Source organism: Syngnathus typhle, linkage group LG1, assembly GCF_033458585.1.
Source record: "Syngnathus typhle isolate RoL2023-S1 ecotype Sweden linkage group LG1, RoL_Styp_1.0, whole genome shotgun sequence".
In the NCBI taxonomy this organism is placed as follows: domain Eukaryota; kingdom Metazoa; phylum Chordata; class Actinopteri; order Syngnathiformes; family Syngnathidae; genus Syngnathus; species Syngnathus typhle.
This window is the reverse complement of record NC_083738.1, coordinates 22,600,810-22,618,936: the sequence shown is the minus strand read 5'-3', so window position 1 is coordinate 22,618,936 and position 18,127 is coordinate 22,600,810. Positions and strand designations below refer to the sequence as shown.

The 18,127-nt window shown below is 43.8% G+C and overlaps 2 protein-coding genes across 4 annotated transcripts; both read left to right on the top strand.

The window, feature by feature from the left end:
• The first annotated feature begins 88 nt into the window (after positions 1-88).
• On the top strand, positions 89-2,775 carry gm2a (ganglioside GM2 activator). The gene is made up of 4 exons (XM_061280141.1): positions 89-301; positions 1,064-1,216; positions 1,742-1,924; positions 2,390-2,775. Exons 1-4 carry the CDS (start codon positions 95-97, stop codon positions 2,543-2,545), a joined length of 699 nt encoding a protein of 232 aa, XP_061136125.1. The 5' UTR covers positions 89-94; the 3' UTR covers positions 2,546-2,775.
• A 1,205-nt stretch (positions 2,776-3,980) lies between these two features.
• Positions 3,981-16,077, top strand: pcdh12 (protocadherin 12). Of its 3 annotated transcripts, none has more exons than XM_061280129.1 (6): positions 3,981-4,107; positions 4,537-8,073; positions 10,850-10,941; positions 12,864-13,015; positions 14,180-14,335; positions 14,711-16,077. In XM_061280129.1, exons 2-6 carry the CDS (start codon positions 5,245-5,247, stop codon positions 14,935-14,937), a joined length of 3,456 nt encoding a protein of 1,151 aa, XP_061136113.1. In that variant the 5' UTR covers positions 3,981-4,107; positions 4,537-5,244; the 3' UTR covers positions 14,938-16,077. The 3 variants fall into 3 exon arrangements, with proteins under 3 accessions (XP_061136113.1, XP_061136105.1, XP_061136097.1); XM_061280121.1 differs by having other exon boundaries at positions 10,847-10,941; positions 14,183-14,335; XM_061280113.1 differs by having other exon boundaries at positions 3,983-4,107; positions 10,847-10,941.
• Positions 16,078-18,127: the final 2,050 nt, after the last annotated feature.

Below are 18,127 nucleotides of genomic sequence, written 5' to 3'. Positions count from 1 at the left end.
TGTCCTAATAATAATGTAAAATATGTAATAGCATGCACGTGAAAAGTTCGATGGCGAACGTCACGTGACTGATCATATGACTGTCGGCTGCGTGATGATGTCAAACACGGAAGTAAACAGCTGCCGGGCTGTCGAGCGTTTGCTGTCCATTTTTTGTTCATTTGCTGGTTTCTGTTTTCTTTTTCACCGTAACAACCCAAACATGAAGTACATTTTGACGCTTCTCGTCATACTGAGCATGCTGGGGGTTGGTGTTTTTACCGAAGGGCAGCACGGCTGGAAGCGAATCAACAAAGTCGAAGTGAGAACAACTCAAAGTCTCTCTCTCTCTCTCTCTCTCTCTCTCTCTCTCTCTCTCTCTCTCTCTCTCTCTCTCTCTCTCTCTCTCTCTCTCTCTCTCTCTCTCTCTCTCTCTCTCTCTCTCTCTCTCTCTCTCTCTCTCTCTCTCTCTCTCTCTCTCTCTCTCTCTCTCTCTCTCTCTCTCTCTCTCTCTCTCTCTCTCTCTCTCTCTCTCTCTCTCTCTCTCTCTCATCTATATCTATCATTGAATCTTTTTATCTATCCATCCATCTAATCATTAAATTATTCAGTCATTCATTTATTTATTTAGCTCTCCTAATAGTAAGCAAATTGATGGCTTAATCCAGTGCTTCTCAAATAGTGGGGCGCGCCCCCCTTGGGGGGCGCGGTGCTATTCCTGGGGGGGCGCGTGTGACCCTGGGGAACAGGCTTTTTTTTTGGCAGTACTAGAATAAAGTGTAATTGCGCGTTTACTACAGCAGGGGGCAGTGGCGCTCTCATTGTTACTTCTGTCACGTTTGCGACAGTGCAACATTTTACGACTTACAAGACAAGTTAGGATAGTCACGGTGGGGAGGGGGGGCGCGAATAGTTTTCTTCTTGCTAGGGGGGGGGGGCGTAACAGAAAATAATTGAGAAGCACTGGCTTAATCAAAAGTGTCCATTGTCTTTTAGCACGTTTTTTTTTGAAAGATCTCATTGGACGATGTAGCAAACTGAGTGTTCATTGTATTGATTTCAACCGTAGCCTTTCCGTGTGTAGGTTTCAGGGTTTGCTTGGAAGAACTGTGGTAAACCAGACGCAGCGGCAGTGATGAGGACCCTGAGCGTGTCTCCGGACCCCATCAGCATCCCCGGAGACATGACGGCATCTGCATCCGGATCCACGTCCGTGGAGCTCCGTGCCCCTCTGAATGTCAGTACTGGACATACATAGACACATACACGCCGAGTGGAACTCCTCAAATGCATATTCAGTCATTTGGTTTGAAATAACAAAGTTTGTTTGTAATTTTTTTAATGAAGCTCAAATGCCCGTGGTTGCCTTACAAGCTAAATCCATCCTTGGGGGAACTTTTACCACGACCTGGGTTTTACATTTATTAGGAGTTGAGCCCATTCTTGAAGCCCTACTTTCACCTCCTAACCCAGGCTTGATACCACCTTAACCTTAACTTAGTCTTCAACTTCTAATTTGACACCTAAGGCCTTGTTTGAAACCTACCATGTTGTTATCTACTCAAGAATTCATGTGACACTTGTATGATGGCGCTGTAAAATTATTTAACAAGTCAAGTGACAGGTTGTCAAGGTAACAGTCAGTCAGTGAGCTGCAATACAAAATTGAATGTTTTGAAATGTGACTTTGAACAATAACACCTGTAAACATCCTGACAGCAGTTTCTGGAATCTCATGCGGATGTTTCTGTGGCCCGCCCAGGTGAACGTAACTTTGGAGAAGGAGGTGGCAGGTTTTTGGGTGAAAATTCCGTGCTTGGATGAGCTGGGAAGTTGTCACTATGCCGACGTTTGTGACATTTTGAACCAGCTGATACCACCTGGACTAGACTGCCCGGAACCGCTGCACACCTACGGACTGCCCTGCCGCTGCCCCTTTAAACCTGTAAGTGGCTCTACACTAGTACATAATCTGAATGCTTACTTACACTTCAACTGGATTTGATTGTCATATCAAAGTGCTTATATTTTCCCCGTTTAATGATTTGAGTGTCACTTGTTGCTCAGCAGATTTAAAACCAATGGAGAATTTCTTTTCTCTTGTCAACTTGGTTGCTAACCAAAACAGCAGCTCACAGGCTCACTGATAAAATCAATGAGTGATTTATTCTAAAAATGACTCAGAAAATGCACCAATAAGAACTCCTCATATTTTTATTCTACATGTGCCACTCTAAGCAGAATGTAAAATATCAAATAACAGTATTCCAAGCAATCACAAGTCGAATTCGCAACAATCGATCAGTGTGAAGACTGAAACAGGAAGTCAGTAGGAAGTCTGAGTAGATTACCTTAGACATTTAAACGGCAACTCTGTATTAAATATAAATGTTGTTTTTATTGTTGTCAGGGCTCGTACGCTCTGCCTCAGTCGGACTTCTTCCTGCCGTTCATGGACGTTCCATCGTGGCTCACAAACGGAGATTATCGTCTTCAGGGGGTGCTGGGTGGCGGTGGCGAGGAACTGGGCTGCCTCAAGGTAGCGCTGTCTCTTCACTCAGAATAAACGTACAAGCATCTTTTACAATAAATAATAATGCATGTTTCTTTGCTTTAGAGATTATGTTTATGTGTATTAACGATAAAGACCACTAATTTGTGGTTTTATTAGATTACTAGATGTGTTTTAAAACCGCTCTGGACTCATCTTTTTTTCTCCATTTATGATATTTCTTGTGCGATTTGGTGACTCAAAGATGGATGTTTTTTTTTTAAATAAATATGACCACATTAAAATATTTGTCGATAATTTATTTCACCAAAAAAAAGATTCATATTAATTCATCTTAACACTTCTTGTCCACTAGAGGGCAGAAAAATGAGGATGTTTGAATGACGTATACACTTGACATTTCTACGAACACACACACACAAATGCACGCACGCAGGCACACACGTGCACACACACCCACACCCACACACACACACACACACACACACACACACACACACGCACACACACTGAAAGTGAGTGCTGACGTGTGTAGGTCTGCGCAGGAAGATTCACAATGACAGGAAGAAACAATGAAAGCCACACACAACACACAAATGTTTTTCCTGTCTCATGACAATAATGTGTAAATCTCCCAAAATACACAAAAAAATTGTTTTTAAATATCCATCCATCCATGTAATCTAAGAATGTTTTCTTGTAAACATTGTCCAGACAATGAACGTAATGACACAGCAGTGAAAAAAGCGTGCCAGAAAATGTGAGAACAAGATAATAATGTTGTTAACAGTACTTTCATTCAATCCTGAAATGATCACATCGTCATTTGACAAACATAATCATGTAAAATTCCAATCAAATAATCCATGTAACATTTCATTTTGTTTCCCACTCGTGAATGTTCTCATGTTAGCGCATTGCTAGCACACTCTTGTAACGTAGCACCAAGCGAAGGCTTCACCTTTGACCCCTGGCTTAATGTTTGTTTGTTTGAGGAGAGTAGACCAGTCTGTGGAGGATGGAGTGTTGGCGTTGGCTGTCAACACTTGAGCGGGAGGGGCTAACAAAATTCATCAGCCATCGTTTGTGATAAGGAAATATAGGGTGCATACTTGTGATGCATACAATGGAGACACATTATGTCGAGATGTATTTTATTTTATTTACATCTGATGTCATCCGTTGATTTAGCTGGTATACATTCCGGTTGGTCATTTGTCAGCTTAGATCAGATTTCAGATTAGATCACCAGCGAAAAGCAAACATACACATATAAACTCCTGTCTCCACAACACACACACACACGAAAGAACTGTACATTTCTGCAAAGAATGTGTACAATAAGAAAGAATGCATTTTGTTTTGTCTCGTGCCCGCCCACCCCCATCCTCCCAATTCTACGGCCTTCACCGCCACCCGACCACTTCCTTCACAGGAAGAGAAAAGAAAGACGGCAGAGGAGCTGAGGGAGGCCAAGATGGGCGAGGGAGTCAAAGTGGCCGAAGGAGTCGGCCGGCGTGGCGAGGGGGGTGATGAGGCGATGATGTGGAGGGAAGCAAACGGGTCCAGGGGTCAGCGCGCAATCAGCGGCACAGAACAATTGCAGGGAAAAAAAGGTGAACGAGTTCAGAGGCTGTTCACATTTTACTACAAACAATGCATAAACGTACACGGGAAAAATCATGAAACGTGATGTGTGTGGCAGGAATCTAATGTGAATGTGAAATAAAATCTTAAATTGTGATAAATCCATGCGACTAATTATATTTAAGTGTCGATAATGTTTTGGAACTAAACATAGGTATAAGAAGAAGACGTTCTATATTTAAAGCAACCAAAGAAACAGATTGATATCAAAATGGACATGACATGCCAACAGTTTTCAATAATTGCCACAACAACGGACATTTAAACAAAAAAGGTGCAGCGACGCATAGTATTGTCCTGTCCTTCCTCGCAGTGGCCACACAATGCTAACATCTTTGCTAAATACAACTGTGGCTAAAGCAGGAATGCATATTTGAATTTTTTTTTATGTGTTTCAGTGCTGCTGTCTGAGACCACAAGCAACACAACAAAATATGTGAAGAGAATCTGAAAGCTGTAATTGTACCACAGGAGTGGTAGAAATATGCCACTCACAATGGACACATTTAAAACAGTCACGACAGGAAGGTCCATCCATAACCACCGGAAGTGTCCTAAAGTCGCATACACTCCAGACCCAAAGTTTTGGGAATCACGCTCAGGTTGGGAAGAGGCTGTACAAGGGTGTCAGGTTTCTTGGAGACGGGGGTGGATTGTCCTGGGATTCATTTACATACTGCCCACCCCACCTCCTCTCCCATTGGTCGAGCCTGTCGGCATGTGGGTACTCACTTCCAAACTTCCTCAGTATGAGAAAAACTTTCCAGCGGTGAGGATGATCAAGTGTATGGCAAGATGGTGGAAGCAGCTGTTGGAGTGAGCAATGCCAGCGGTGATCAAAACGGGAATGATGATTTGCTCCTGGACCAAAACTAAACCAGACAAAACTCTTTTTGTTTTACAACTGGAAAAAAACATCTGATCATCACTTCTCCTTCCATCTTATTTGATGATTTTAGCAGATCTACTTCGACCACGGTGGACGTATACCTGAATCCAAAATTTACCATAACTCAGATTGTTGTTCTGCAACTCGGAAAAATGATTTGATCATTTTTATTTCATTTTGGTTTTCGGATGTGGATAATTCAGTAGACATTTTCATCATGCTTCTTCTTCATATCCTTCTGGTTCTGAACTTTGGCTGGAGGGTTCGCTGCTCTGAGCCGTCGTCCATCACCATCCAGTACCGCGTCTGGGAAGAGCAACCTGCAGGAACCCGGGTGGGCCGGCTGGTGGACGACCTCTTGCAATTGGATCAGGTGGGTCCTTTTGAGAACTTCCAGATTGTGGAACATGGGTGGGCCCTTCCCTTTGCCATCAACGCCGGAGATGGCGAGGTCTCCACCCAAGGCCAGTTGGACCGGGAGCGGTTGTGTCGCAGTGCTGACGAGTGCGAAGTGGCCTTTAGCGTCCTGTACAGGAAGAGCGGGGCGGTGGACTGCTTGCGGGTTCACGTGGCGGTGATGGACCTTAATGACCACAACCCTAGCTTTGCCAGCCCCGTCCAGGAGCTGGAGATCTCCGAGACGGCCGTCTTACGGATGCGGATTCCTCTGGAGTCTGCAGTGGATCCAGATGCGGGAGCCAACGGGCTTCAAACCTACTCGTTGTCCACCAACCAGCATTTTGCCTTGGATGTAACTTCTGCGCTAGGTGGGACCAAACAGGCAGAGCTAGTGGTAATCAAAGAATTGGATCGGGAAGTTCAAGGAACCTTTGAGCTCACCCTGATGGCGTGGGACAAAGGGAACCCACCAAGGTCTGGGAGTACTTTAATCCGAGTAAATATTTTGGACTCAAATGATAACAGTCCTACATTTGAAGAAAGTGCCCCCATAGTGGAGATACCTGAGGACACAGAACGTGGGACAACAATCATCCACCTCAAAGCCACAGACCCCGATCAGGGCACCAACGGGGAGGTGGAGTATTCGCTGAGTAAGCACTCGCATCCAGATGTTCAGAGGCTTTTCTTTGTGGATCCACATAGTGGTGCTGTGAGCATCAGAGCTCCTTTGGACTACGAGGCCCAGAGGTCCCATGAAGTGGTAGTCCAGGCTCGTGATCTTGGACCCAACTCCGTTCCTTCACATTGTAAGCTCCATGTCAAGCTGGTGGATGTCAACGACAACGCACCAAGGATCCACATGACCTGGACTCAACCCAGTTCCCCTGCTGCAATGGTGCTGGAAGGTGCGCCAGCGGGCACCTTCCTCGCCTTGGTGATGGTTTCGGATGCTGACTCAGGAGAAAACGGGAAAGTGACAGCCATGATGCAACACGGTTCAGGTCCCTTCCATATTAAGAAAATCCATGGTGAAAATTACATGATCGAAACTGCAGGTGTCCTTGATCGAGAGGAAGTGATGGAATATAACATCACGTTGGTGGCGCAGGATTATGGAGATCCACCGTTGTCCTGCGTGAAACACCTTCCCGTTCGAGTTCTGGATGAAAACGACAATGCGCCGCTGTTTTCCTCGGCCGTCTACAAAGCCTCATTAAAGGAAAACAACGTCGCAGGCTACCGTGCACTCAAGGTCCACGCGCATGATGCTGACTTGGAGCTTAGTGGCAGAGTTTTGTACCACCTTCATAACTCCAGCGACGGAAAGACTTCCACCCAGCCCTTCTCCATTCACCCGACCAGCGGCATTGTCAGCGTCCTTCAACCTCTGGACTACGAGAAGTACCACTCGTATTTATTTCTGGTGGAGGCTGTGGACCAGGGCCACCCGCCCCTCAGGACCACAGCCACGGTTCAAATTGACATCCAGGATGTGAATGACAACTACCCGGTCATTAAGGAACCTCGACCCAATCATGGCGTGGCTCAGCTCATTGTTCCCATCAACGCGGACCATGGGGAGGTTGTGGCAGAGCTGGGTAGCATCGGCGAGGACGGAACAACCCCTTTGCCCATCAAGCACTCAGTCCGAGAAGGATTCGATGGATTTTTTGCCTCTACCATAAAGGCTGAAGATTTCGACTCGGGACTGAATGGACAACTCCAATATTTTATCACCGACGGTAATCCCCATGGCCTCTTCTGGTTAGACCAATCCACGGGCCAACTGTTTGTCAATACCACTAACGCCACCCAGCTGGTCGGAAAAACCGTGAAGGTGGACATTTCTGTTTCTGACATGGGGACCCCCAGCCTTTCCACCAAGGCCACACTGGAGGTGACTTTCATCAACCTCAAGGACCACTTGAAAAACTCAGCCGCTGGGAGCCGGGGGCGGCTCAGCTTTACCATGATGCTGGCCATCTGCTTGGGGGTGACGTGCCTTCTGCTGCTTCTCGCCATTGCCTCGGTTACAACCTTCTGCAGACCCGACAAAAGAGACTACCGGGCCTACAACTGCAGGCAGGCCGAGTCTACGTATACCCGCCACCCGCGTCGTCCACAGAAAAACATCAGAAAGTCTGACATTCAGCTGATTCCTGTAATGAGAGAGCGCAAAGAGGAAATCCCACTGGATGAGAGCGAGAAGACACCACTCACTTTATCACACGACCAGCATACAGCGAAACACTTTGAGTTGACACCGATGACGATGAACTCGAGCTTCCATCCCCAAACGCACCTGGATGGCGATGTCCCTCATGGCAGAACACTGCGAAAGCCCGGAAACATCCAACTGGACGCTGCTTTGCCTTTGACACCGGCGAGTTCCTATCATACACTTCGCAAGGCAAGAAACCCGTCGTCAGCGTCTTCTTCAGGATCCCATTCAAGCACGCTGAAGCGCAAGACGGCAGAGGCGACGGCTTCCACGCCTCAGGCAACCCTCAGGAGACCCAAAATGTCGGAGAGTCGGGGGTCCAGTGATGCGGAACAGCGACAGATCCTCCGGAATCTAGTGCGACTATCCATGGCGGCCTTCGCAGACTCCATCGAGCTCTCGTCTGCTTCTCCGGAAGTGCAAGTGAGTCCTCAAGTCTCTCTTTTGGGGGGTTCCTAACCTAATTGACATGCATGATTTTAGTTACTTATGGCAAGAGGTGACCATATGTGTGTCATGGCTGGCAACCTGTTCAGGGTGTACCCCACCTACTGCCCAAAGTCAGTTGAGTGCTAACATGCTAATGCTACGTTCCCCATAGGTTGTTGTCTTGCAAATCGTCCAAACTGCCTTGCGAATATGTGTACTGTTATGCTGTGCTTCTCAGCAACGTTGTATGGCAGTACTAAGATAGAACTACGTGATGTCCATCTATCACATGCCTTCAATCTTCATTCCAATCGGACGTGGGCAGGGCTCCAGTTACTTTGACTTTTACGACTTGACTTGACCTGACCTGACCTGACCTGACTTTGTGTTAATGATTTCCCTAAATCTTCTCAATGTCCTTTTAATGCCAGTCTTATTTACTCTCTGGCTTAGTCTGTGCATTAATTGTGTTGGCCCGCCATTGCCAATATGGATTCAACATGTGCTTACAGTTAGCGCGTCGCTAATTAACTTACACCCCTTCCCCATTGGCTCCCTCTCTCGCCGTCCCCCCGGAGGCTTTGAAATTAATCTGAAGTCCATTAGAGAATTGGAAGGAACACACACATGCACGCATACACACACACTCGTGTCTGAGTAAGTCATCAAACAGGAGCCTGGAAAAAATCAGTGAGGCTGTGTGTGTCTGTTAGGTGAGTGATGAGTGTGATAGGCAAAAAGCAGAAAGTGTATTCATGCTCTTGTGAATCATTCGTCAGTGTCATCTGCCTCCAGAGACTGCTTTCAACTCAAGATCACATATCAATGCACAATGAATGTGTGTGCGTGTTTGTAAGTTAACACCGTCGCTCCGCTTTGACAAAATGAGGCAAAATGTCACTTTTGCTACAAAGGCAAACAAGTGAAAAGATTTGAAGCCAGTCACATTCATAAGAAAGCTATTATTTTTAAACACTAAATTTACTTTGTTTTAGGACACTTGAGCAAATTTAGGGAGAACTATTTAGATCAGGAAACATATTTTGAGAAGAAAAAAAAAAACCCTGATCAAAAGTCTACAGTTAGTACAAAATGCCGCTGCAAGGCTGCTCTCTCGGACAAGAAAATTTGATCACATTACCCCAATACTAGCCAACTTACATTGGCTTCCGGTCCATTTAAGATGTGACTTCAAGGTTCTTCTATTAACCTATAAATCGCTGCATGGCTTAGCGCCTTCATATCTCGTCGACCTAGTTGTTCCTTATGTTCCGTCTCGTAACCTTCGTTCGCAAAACGCTACCCTTTTAGCGACACCGAGGGCTAAGAAAATGTCTGCAGGCTCTAGAGCATTTTCTATTCGGGCTCCAGAGCTTTGGAATGCCCTACCAATGGATATTAGGACTGCTACCTCAGTAGAAACATTTAAGACACGTTTAAAGACACATTTCTATGACATGGCCTTTAACTAACCTGTAGTGGCCGATTCGGCTGGAGTTTGTTTTCTCTCCCTCTACACCCCCTCCCTCCCCCCTCCCCGGCCGGGGAGGTGGTTAGGTGGTACCCATGCTGACAGCGGCTATCTGGATTCTCGTGGCCAATTCAGGATAGGGGAACTGCAGCTCAACCTCCTCGAAGAGCACTGCCAGGACAATTGAGGGCTCCTTTCGGCAGCCCTCTGCTGTGACATGGACATCCACTTTTTATTTAATTGATTTTCATGTTGTATCATTTGTGCCCTCTCTGCATCCATTTCAACCTGGTGATCCTGAAAGGGGGATCCTTCCATCTGTGGTCCCTTCTCAAGGTTTCTCATTTTCCCCCTGCTAGGGGTTTTTAAGTTTTTCCTTGCCCTTTTGGGAGCTTAAGATCAGGGGATGCTTTGAGAATAATTGTCAATTTCTGTCTATGTGAAGCCCTTTGAGACTGCTTGTGATTTAGGGCTATACAAATAAACTTGACTTGACTTGACTTGAATCACATCATTAAAGTCGGTGGTAGTGTCAACAGCCGAGTAGTCAGAAGTTGTCAGTAGTAGTCAGTAGCCACAGTGTTAGTAGTGGTTAATACTAGTCGTCATTAGTAGTGCTAAGTAGGTAGTACTTGCTAGTAGCAAGGGCGGGCCTCTTGCTGCCACATTAGAGGTTTATCTGTAGAGTCATCGTTTATAGAACTATTCATCACCTTGAGGAAAAGGAAGCAGTTAGTGTTTTTACCCAGCATGCATCACTCTTCACGCACCCTGGTGGCCTATTTGGCAGAAGAACTGCTTCGGACGTCGGCCTCCTCCCTCTGACTTGGAGAGGAAGTTTTGCATGTTACGCGCACACAGACCATGCAGACATTTCAGCGTCCATCCTGGAAGGAAGGCAGCCAAAAAAAAAAAAAAGAATAGACTTTTTTATGCTCAGGTCACTTCCTGCAGAGCACACGTGCAAAAACACACAAAGTCATATATTTGTCTCCACGCACACACACGTTGAGAGATTAACCTTCTCTATGATGGACATCAGCAGCTGCTTCTCCCGTAATAAAAACACACATGTAATAAAAACACACACACAGCTTACAGGATTTCTACAAGACTTAATTATATGAAAGTCATAATGTCGCATGACTTACGCATGTCACGAAAGAGCCAGTACTTTGTATGTAGTAGAGGTCAGGAGTCACAACATGCGTGCATACATCCCAGCCCCCAAACACACTCTCCTCTCTTTTATTATTTTGCTGTTGATAGAATTTTGATGTTTGTGTCGTCTCGCAGCAGATTTCGCAGCTGCTGTCGCTCCTCCGTCAAGGTCAGCTGCAGCCTCGGACCAACTTCCGCGGAAACAAATACTCTCACCGAGCCGCCGGGAGGTCAGTCTGTATCCTCTGTCATCTTCTTCCTCCTCTTTGCCCACAAAAAAAGCACAACATTTTGAAAAGTTTGCAAATCCTAGACCAACTTTTGGGAGTACCGTAATTTTCGGACTATAAGTCTCGTTTTTTTTCATAGTTTGGGTGGGGGGGGCGACTTACCGTTTTTTTCCGTGTATAGTGCGCCCCCATGTATAGTACGCACCCCTAAAAATGGCATGCTGATGCTGGAAAAAAGCTTGTACCCATGTATAATACGCACCCAATTTTTATGAATTTTTTAAAAAAAAATTTTTTATTTTTTATTTTTTTTTTTTTTTTAAGTCCCAATGATCGTCACACACGCAGGGAGGCAATGGGTCCCATTTTTATAGTCTTTGGTATGGTCTTAACTAGGCTGGATGTAATTTTTTTTGTTGGCGTTGATTTCTCCGACTGCCCCTAAACGCACCACCGCGCTTCGTGCGCATGGAGCGTGTTTGAAGTGAACAGCAGAGAAGAAAGGAACAAGGCAAAGTGTTGTGAAATAAAATATTACCTGTAATACGGATTTAGGTAGAGAACTGAACTCTCGCTCTTTATATAGCTGACGTGTCTTGCTCATCCGTTCTGCGCATCTGTAATGGCGGCCTCCGTATGATATCCGGTTTGAGTGTGTGCGAGAGCGAGAGAGAGCGAGAGGGAGAGCGTGCGAGAGAACGCTCAACCGTAGCGCGCCGCCGACCGCCCAACTGCACCGGGCTGGTCGATTATTGTGACAGAGCCGTCGCTGAAATTTAGAAGATATTTTTAAAGTCCTGATGTACTTTCTAAAATTTAAGTGGACCTCAGTGCGCACTGCGCAGGGGGCTTAATTTGGTGCGGTCGCGCAACCGCAGCGCGCCGGGCGCTCACTGTCGCATTGCTTAAAGAGCGCCTTTGTGTTTTAGGATGAACAGCAGAGACCAAAGGAACAAGGCAAAGTGTTGTGAAATAAAATATTACCTGTAATACGCATTTTGTTATTTGCTGATTGAAACTGCTAATTAAACTGTGAATTGAAACTAATAGGAAGAAAACTCTCGCTCTTTATATAGCTGACGTGTCTTGCGCATCCGTTCTGTGCATTTTATTTCACAACACTTTGCCTTTCTTCTCTGCTGTTCACTTCAAACACGCTCCATGCGACCGCAATGCTCTCGTATCAGACGCTTGCTCGATCACCTGCTCGTTTGCTGTCCCGTGCGCGCACGGAGCGCGGTGGTGCGTTTACGGGCAGTCGGAGAAATCAACGCCAACAAAAAAAATTACATCCAGCCTAGTTAAGACCATACCAAAGACTAAAAATGGGACCCATTGCCTCCCTGCGTGTGTGACGATCATTGGGACTTAAAAAAAAAAAAAAAAAGATTTAAAAAAAAAAATTTTTTTTTTTTTTTTTTTGTACCCATGTATAATGCGCACCCCAGATTTTAGGACAATAATTTAGTTAAATTTTGCGCACTATACACGGAAAAAAACGGTATACTCAGGAGCAACTTATATACATATATATGGGTTTTTTTCACTTTTTTGGGCATTTTATGGCTGATGCGACTTATACTCCGGTGCGACTTATAGTCCGAAAATTACGGTATTTGACTTTCGGGGTATGTTCCCAACATTTTGACTATCTCATGAAACTGAATAAGGTGGTGGAAAAATTAGGGACAGGCGTCAGTATGATGCAGTATTGCAAAGATAAACACTGGAAGTTTTGTGAAGACTCATGAGTGTGATTGTGTGTGCGAGACATTTTCCATGCTTAAAATAAACACAACAGACAAACAGGAAGTCAAACAATCACAAGAAGTGAGACATCACCTGACTCTTGATTTTGAGCAAAAACTGTACACAACAGAATTTTAAGTGAGGTATTTTGGTTGTGTGTGCACGCTTCATAGATATGCAGGTCAGGACTGTCCTGATTGGCAAAGCACCAAGGATAGCGGGCATGGCGAGAGCGAGCCAGGGGACATGGACTGGGACGCGGGCAGGGACTCGCCCATCGACCCCCAACTTGAGGAGGGACTGCATAACTTGCTCAATCACTCCGGTGCGTTCAAGCATGAGTATTATATAGCATTAATTAGTTAGCATGCTAACTAGTAAACTTAATTCGTTATTTGCAGAATGTGACCTGCGTTGTGATCTGCATTTTACGTTCATATTCAACCTTCAAATTATCTGTGTTAATAAGCATGTTTGTGAGTCATGTGGATGTGTGTGGGCTTTTCTCTCTTCCTGCTATTGTGATGGTCTGAGCCCTGAGGCTCCTTAAGGAGGGAATTACCTTGGACAAACACTCTGTGTGTGTGTGTGTGTACCTATATAGTGTGTGTGTGTGCAGGTGTGTGTGCGCTGGTGTGGGCTCTTTGAATCCGCCGCCAACATTCCAATTCCCTTTTTTTCCTTTTGGGCCCGTTGACTTTTTTCTTTTCCTTCCTGCAAGGAGGGGATTTGGTTACACTTCAAGAGGAGGAGAAGAAGTGAATTAATGCAATATCCATCTTCTGTACGGCTGAAGTCTGGTGGGGGAGGGTGGCGGGTGAGATGGAGTAAAAAAAATCAAGTCGATCAAAAAAAAACCCCAATGAAACACCCACTGCCCTCAAAAACATTGAAAAGTTAAATATAGAGAATGAAAATTAAAAATCAAGATGGAAGTAAATGTGAAGCAAGAAAACATTAAGCGCCAAATCAATATTTTAACAACTAAAAATCACAAGGAAAACTGCAGAAGATATTAAACCGACCGAAAACACACGTTCAAACTGGAACTTGTGGACCGCCAGATAGTCATGCTAACCGGATGGTCCACCATGTTTTTCTCTGTTTTTTTCCCCCCCAGCTAAAACTTTAAAAGGTTTTCAAAAGGATCTAAACTTCTTAAAACAAAGACAGGAAAAAAGGGGCGCCAGATCCCTAACTACTGCTTGTGTGTGTGCGCGCATGCACACATTAATGGCTTGCACGTGGTTGAGTTCGAACAAAGGAGGCAACTGAACTTCTTTTGAAAACATCATCTGGAACGATTTCTGTTTGCCATTTGAAAGTTGTTGTTAAAACAGAGAATAAATGAAAATAGAACAGAAAAAGAAATATAAGCGTTGAGTCAGGAATAGATATCAAGGCTGTCGTCACGGCAACTACACAAACAGGAAGCGCGGAAGACACCAATCACAAAAATAGCAATAACGTGACATTCGTGTTCTTACAGAAGACATCAGCGACCCATCGTGGATGGCGCGTCTGTCTGTGACCCTTTCGGGAGATTACCATGACAATGTCTTCGTGCCCAACGAACCGCCATCCGATGACAGCGAGCTGATGCCGCGTCACGCCTTGGACTCCTCATCTTCCTTCTCCACTTTTGGTACCACGACAGAAATTTGTGCCGATCATTGTGTCGCGTAATGCTATTGGATATTTTTAATTTTCTGCCTCTAAAACTGTATTGTCACATTAGGAATTAAATAAAAAAACAACAACCAAAGTTGGAGATAGCAATGTCGCCCTTGTAATGTCTGCCATGAGTAGACCAACCAAAAACAACCCCACCAAAAACACAAGAGATCAGCCATTTTGGTTAGATGGAGCCATTTTAGGAATCTTTTTGACATTTGGTGTTTGGTTGTAAGGCATTTCTATATTTTCTTCTTTAAGTGTGCCAATAATCATAATCATAAATGATAAATGTACACATCCATAAACAGATTTCAAATGGGACTCCTCTTGTTACCTCTCTCAGGGAAAACCCCAGACAAGGACGGCCCACTGGGCGGGGCTTTGCTCTCGGAGGTCAGCACACTCTTTGAAATGCTGATGACGCAGAAAGCCGACGCCCACCCTGGCCCTCGAGCCGACGTCCTCTACCGGCTGTCCTCGGCGTATCGTCGTTCGTTGGAGGCGGACCCAGCTATGCCCGCTACGAGCAGCCCAATGAGAGGTCTGGCTTCGCATCCTGGACGCTTTTAACAGTGGGAGCCAAAGAAATCACATGAAGTGAGTCTTATGTCTGATCATCTCATTTTGTTCTTTAATTTAAACCACTAAGTGATTTGTATATGCTTGACTGCAACATTTCTGAACCAAAAGGTAAAAAGATGCACAGTGTGTCCAGATGGTGCTTAAATGACCTAAATTTGCCTTGACTGTCGCCCAAATATGACCAAAACAAAGATTTTGGTTATTTATCATATCCTTTGTAGTCTGGGGAACAAAAAGGGAAGGTAGCCATTTCAAAACCAAAATGGCTGCCTTGCTCTATCTTTTCAGTTGTGTCTTCTAGAGACCTTTTTGGAGATCATCTCATGACACCCTGATGTTTATGAAATTTTGTTAGCTATGTGAGCCCGACTTAAAAAAAAAAAAATCGTGTAGAATAGTTACTCTGTTAAATGGCAAATTCTGAGTATCGAAAACGATAGCCTTAACCAAAAATCCCAATCATGCATTGTAATGTAAAAATTTCCAAAGCAAGACTATGATGTCATTTTGTTTTGGAAGTTCCATATTTTGTATTTTAATTTTAATTTGGGTGATTCTATGTTGTGCGATCGCCACGCAGTGACAAACATGAAGTCAAAATGACAGCTTAGGAAAAAATAAAAAGGCAATTTTGACATGTTTGAGTGTTTTAATGTCAAATGCTAATTGCACTGACAAATGAGCAGGGGTTTTTACAGAACCCAGTTTTGTTTTGCATCAACACTGAATCAAATTTGATTTTATAAAGGAAGAAGACTTTGTCTTTAAGGACAAAATGACAAATTGTCATGACAAAGTTGCCGGGTGGATACAATGAAAGGGGGGAAACAGGAAGTGTGAGAAAGGAAGTAGCTAAATGAAAGGAGATCAATTGCTACCAGATTGATGTTTTTGTTTTAAAATGGCTTATTAAGTGAGGTAAACCTTATGTATGGCTGTGGGGGGCTTATGTATGGGGAGGGGGCAGCTTAGCAGATGTTCACCTGCTGAGAACTCATGTTGACGGATGAGCAGACTTGAAATGCTACAAACTATTGTTCATGGGAGGAAAAGCACTCTGTACATAATTCTGGTTCCTTATCACATGTTTGTATGTTTCTTTCCAATAAACTGAAAATGATGTTGAAATGTGTGTGTGTGTGTGTGTGTGTTGGTGTATGTGAGCGTTTGGTTGGTGCACTGGTCCCCTCTATTGGTCATTAAATGGATCACACCCGTGGATAAACATCTGGATACCAGATTGTTATTTATTTATTTATTTATTTATCTCTGCAACGTTGGACTATCGATTACCGTTTTTTTCCATGTATAATGCGCCCCCATGTATAATACGCACCCTAAAAATGGCATGTTGATGCTGGAAAAAAGCCTGTACCCATGTATAATACGCACCCAAATTTTGACTCCTACCTAATTCCGTAAACGTAAAATTATTTCAGAAAAAAGATCATCTTTGGGAACAACCGGATGTTATTCTGCCGGTCAGTATCACTGCGCATGCGCTAGTAAACTCGATAGCGAAGAAATGTTTCGGATGTGTCGGGTACATTGTGACAGCAAACGAGCAGGTGATCGAGCAAGCGTCTGATACGAGAGCATTGTGTTCGTATGGAGCGTGTTTGAAGTGAACATCAGAGAAGAAAGCGCATCTGTAATGGCGGCCTCCGTATCATATCCGGATTAAAAAAAAAATATATATATATATATATATATTTTCTTTGTACCCATGTATAATGCACACCCCAGATTTTAGGACAATAAATTAGTTAAAATCTGCGCATTATACATGGAAAAAAACGGTAATTATGAATTATTATTATTTCTTTTTTATTTTTGTCATTTGCCTTTAATTATGAACAAAAGATCTCGACAGATGATGCCAACAGCCAGTTAAGACAAATATTGAAAATGACAATAAAGAAAATAAGAAAGAAAATGATTTTTAAAAAAGCCACAGAAATAAAAACAAAAAGGTCAATCATGAGCGTGATATTGACAAAAACAAAAATGGGCAACAATGACAAAAACAGGTATAACCATCATGACAATATGAACAAAAAATGTTAAAACAAGTGACGACAGCAAAATAAATAAGCAGAAAACCCACTTTAAAGAAAACATAAAAATCACAACATTAGCTATGATAAGAACTGAAATGAAACCACACAAATAATATATAACAATAAATGCAATAATAGCGAAAAAAAAAACAATGACGACAACATTAACAACACTCACAGCAATACAATATAGTCCAACAACAACCAAAACCATGTCCACAAAAAAAAGGAAAACTTAACAAAAACTTGCCCTTGAAAAGAAATCTAAAGATAACAAAATGGGCAACAATGACAAAACAACCTCAACAACAACAAAATAACCACAAAAACAACCACCGTCACAGCAAACGAAAACGACAAACAGAGCGGACAACAATGTCAAAAAGGAAGCGTCACAGAAAGAATTACAAAATCTGATGGAAATTTGTAGGCATGTAGAAGGCTTTGATGTGAGATGGTGTTCGTATACTGCCTGAGCTTTGTTGTCATGGCAACCTAAGTGAAATATAATAAAAAATGGAAAGGCTGTTAAAGTGGACAAATCCTCTCTCCCACGCTGCCATTTGCCATATTGAATAGGGTGTGTCGCATATTTAGCACCCGTCGCACATTTGTCTTGATGATGAGGTGAAAAGGTTCCCGCGCTAAGCTCGACTAGGCCTCCATACATCAGCTCGATATTCAACAAACGCTGACTCGGCTTGCTTCATCTTCCACTTAGAGACGTTAGTTTGAAATCCAAAGAAAGATTTAGAGTGCAGGCGAACGAGCGAGCGAAAAATAGCAAAACAAACACTTTGCTTCTCTGGCAGCGTGCGCTCGCGGCTAATGCGCTTTGGTATTAAATGTGCCACAGCAACTTGGAATATGAGCAGAAATGTAATAAAAATCTGATTAAAAGCAGTCCGCTAGTGAAGTTCAGAGTCCGGCCGAGCGGCACACAAGTAAAAGTAACAGAAATATTAGCCAAACAATAAAAGTAACACAACAAGTGTTTAATTTTCTTGCCATCATCTTGATACACCAACTTACAGCCCAGAATTCGACAAGGAATGTCCGCATAAAAAAAGTAACACAATGAAAAGGTCATCACTTGATCGTACACAACACTCTAGATC

Bases quoted from the DNA above. Each gene is read 5' to 3' on its own strand.
- pcdh12 (XM_061280113.1), top strand. From the start codon at position 5,245: ATGCTTCTTCTTCATATCCTTCTGGTTCTGAACTTTGGCTGGAGGGTT. The intron at 8,074-10,846 runs GTGAGTCCTCAA...GTCGTCTCGCAG, and splicing joins CTGCTTCTCCGGAAGTGCAA to CAGATTTCGCAGCTGCTGTC. The intron at 13,016-14,179 runs GTGCGTTCAAGC...GTGTTCTTACAG, and splicing joins TAACTTGCTCAATCACTCCG to AAGACATCAGCGACCCATCG.
- gm2a (XM_061280141.1), top strand. From the start codon at position 95: ATGATGTCAAACACGGAAGTAAACAGCTGCCGGGCTGTCGAGCGTTTG. The intron at 302-1,063 runs GTGAGAACAACT...TTCCGTGTGTAG, and splicing joins AGCGAATCAACAAAGTCGAA to GTTTCAGGGTTTGCTTGGAA. The intron at 1,217-1,741 runs GTCAGTACTGGA...TGGCCCGCCCAG, and splicing joins AGCTCCGTGCCCCTCTGAAT to GTGAACGTAACTTTGGAGAA.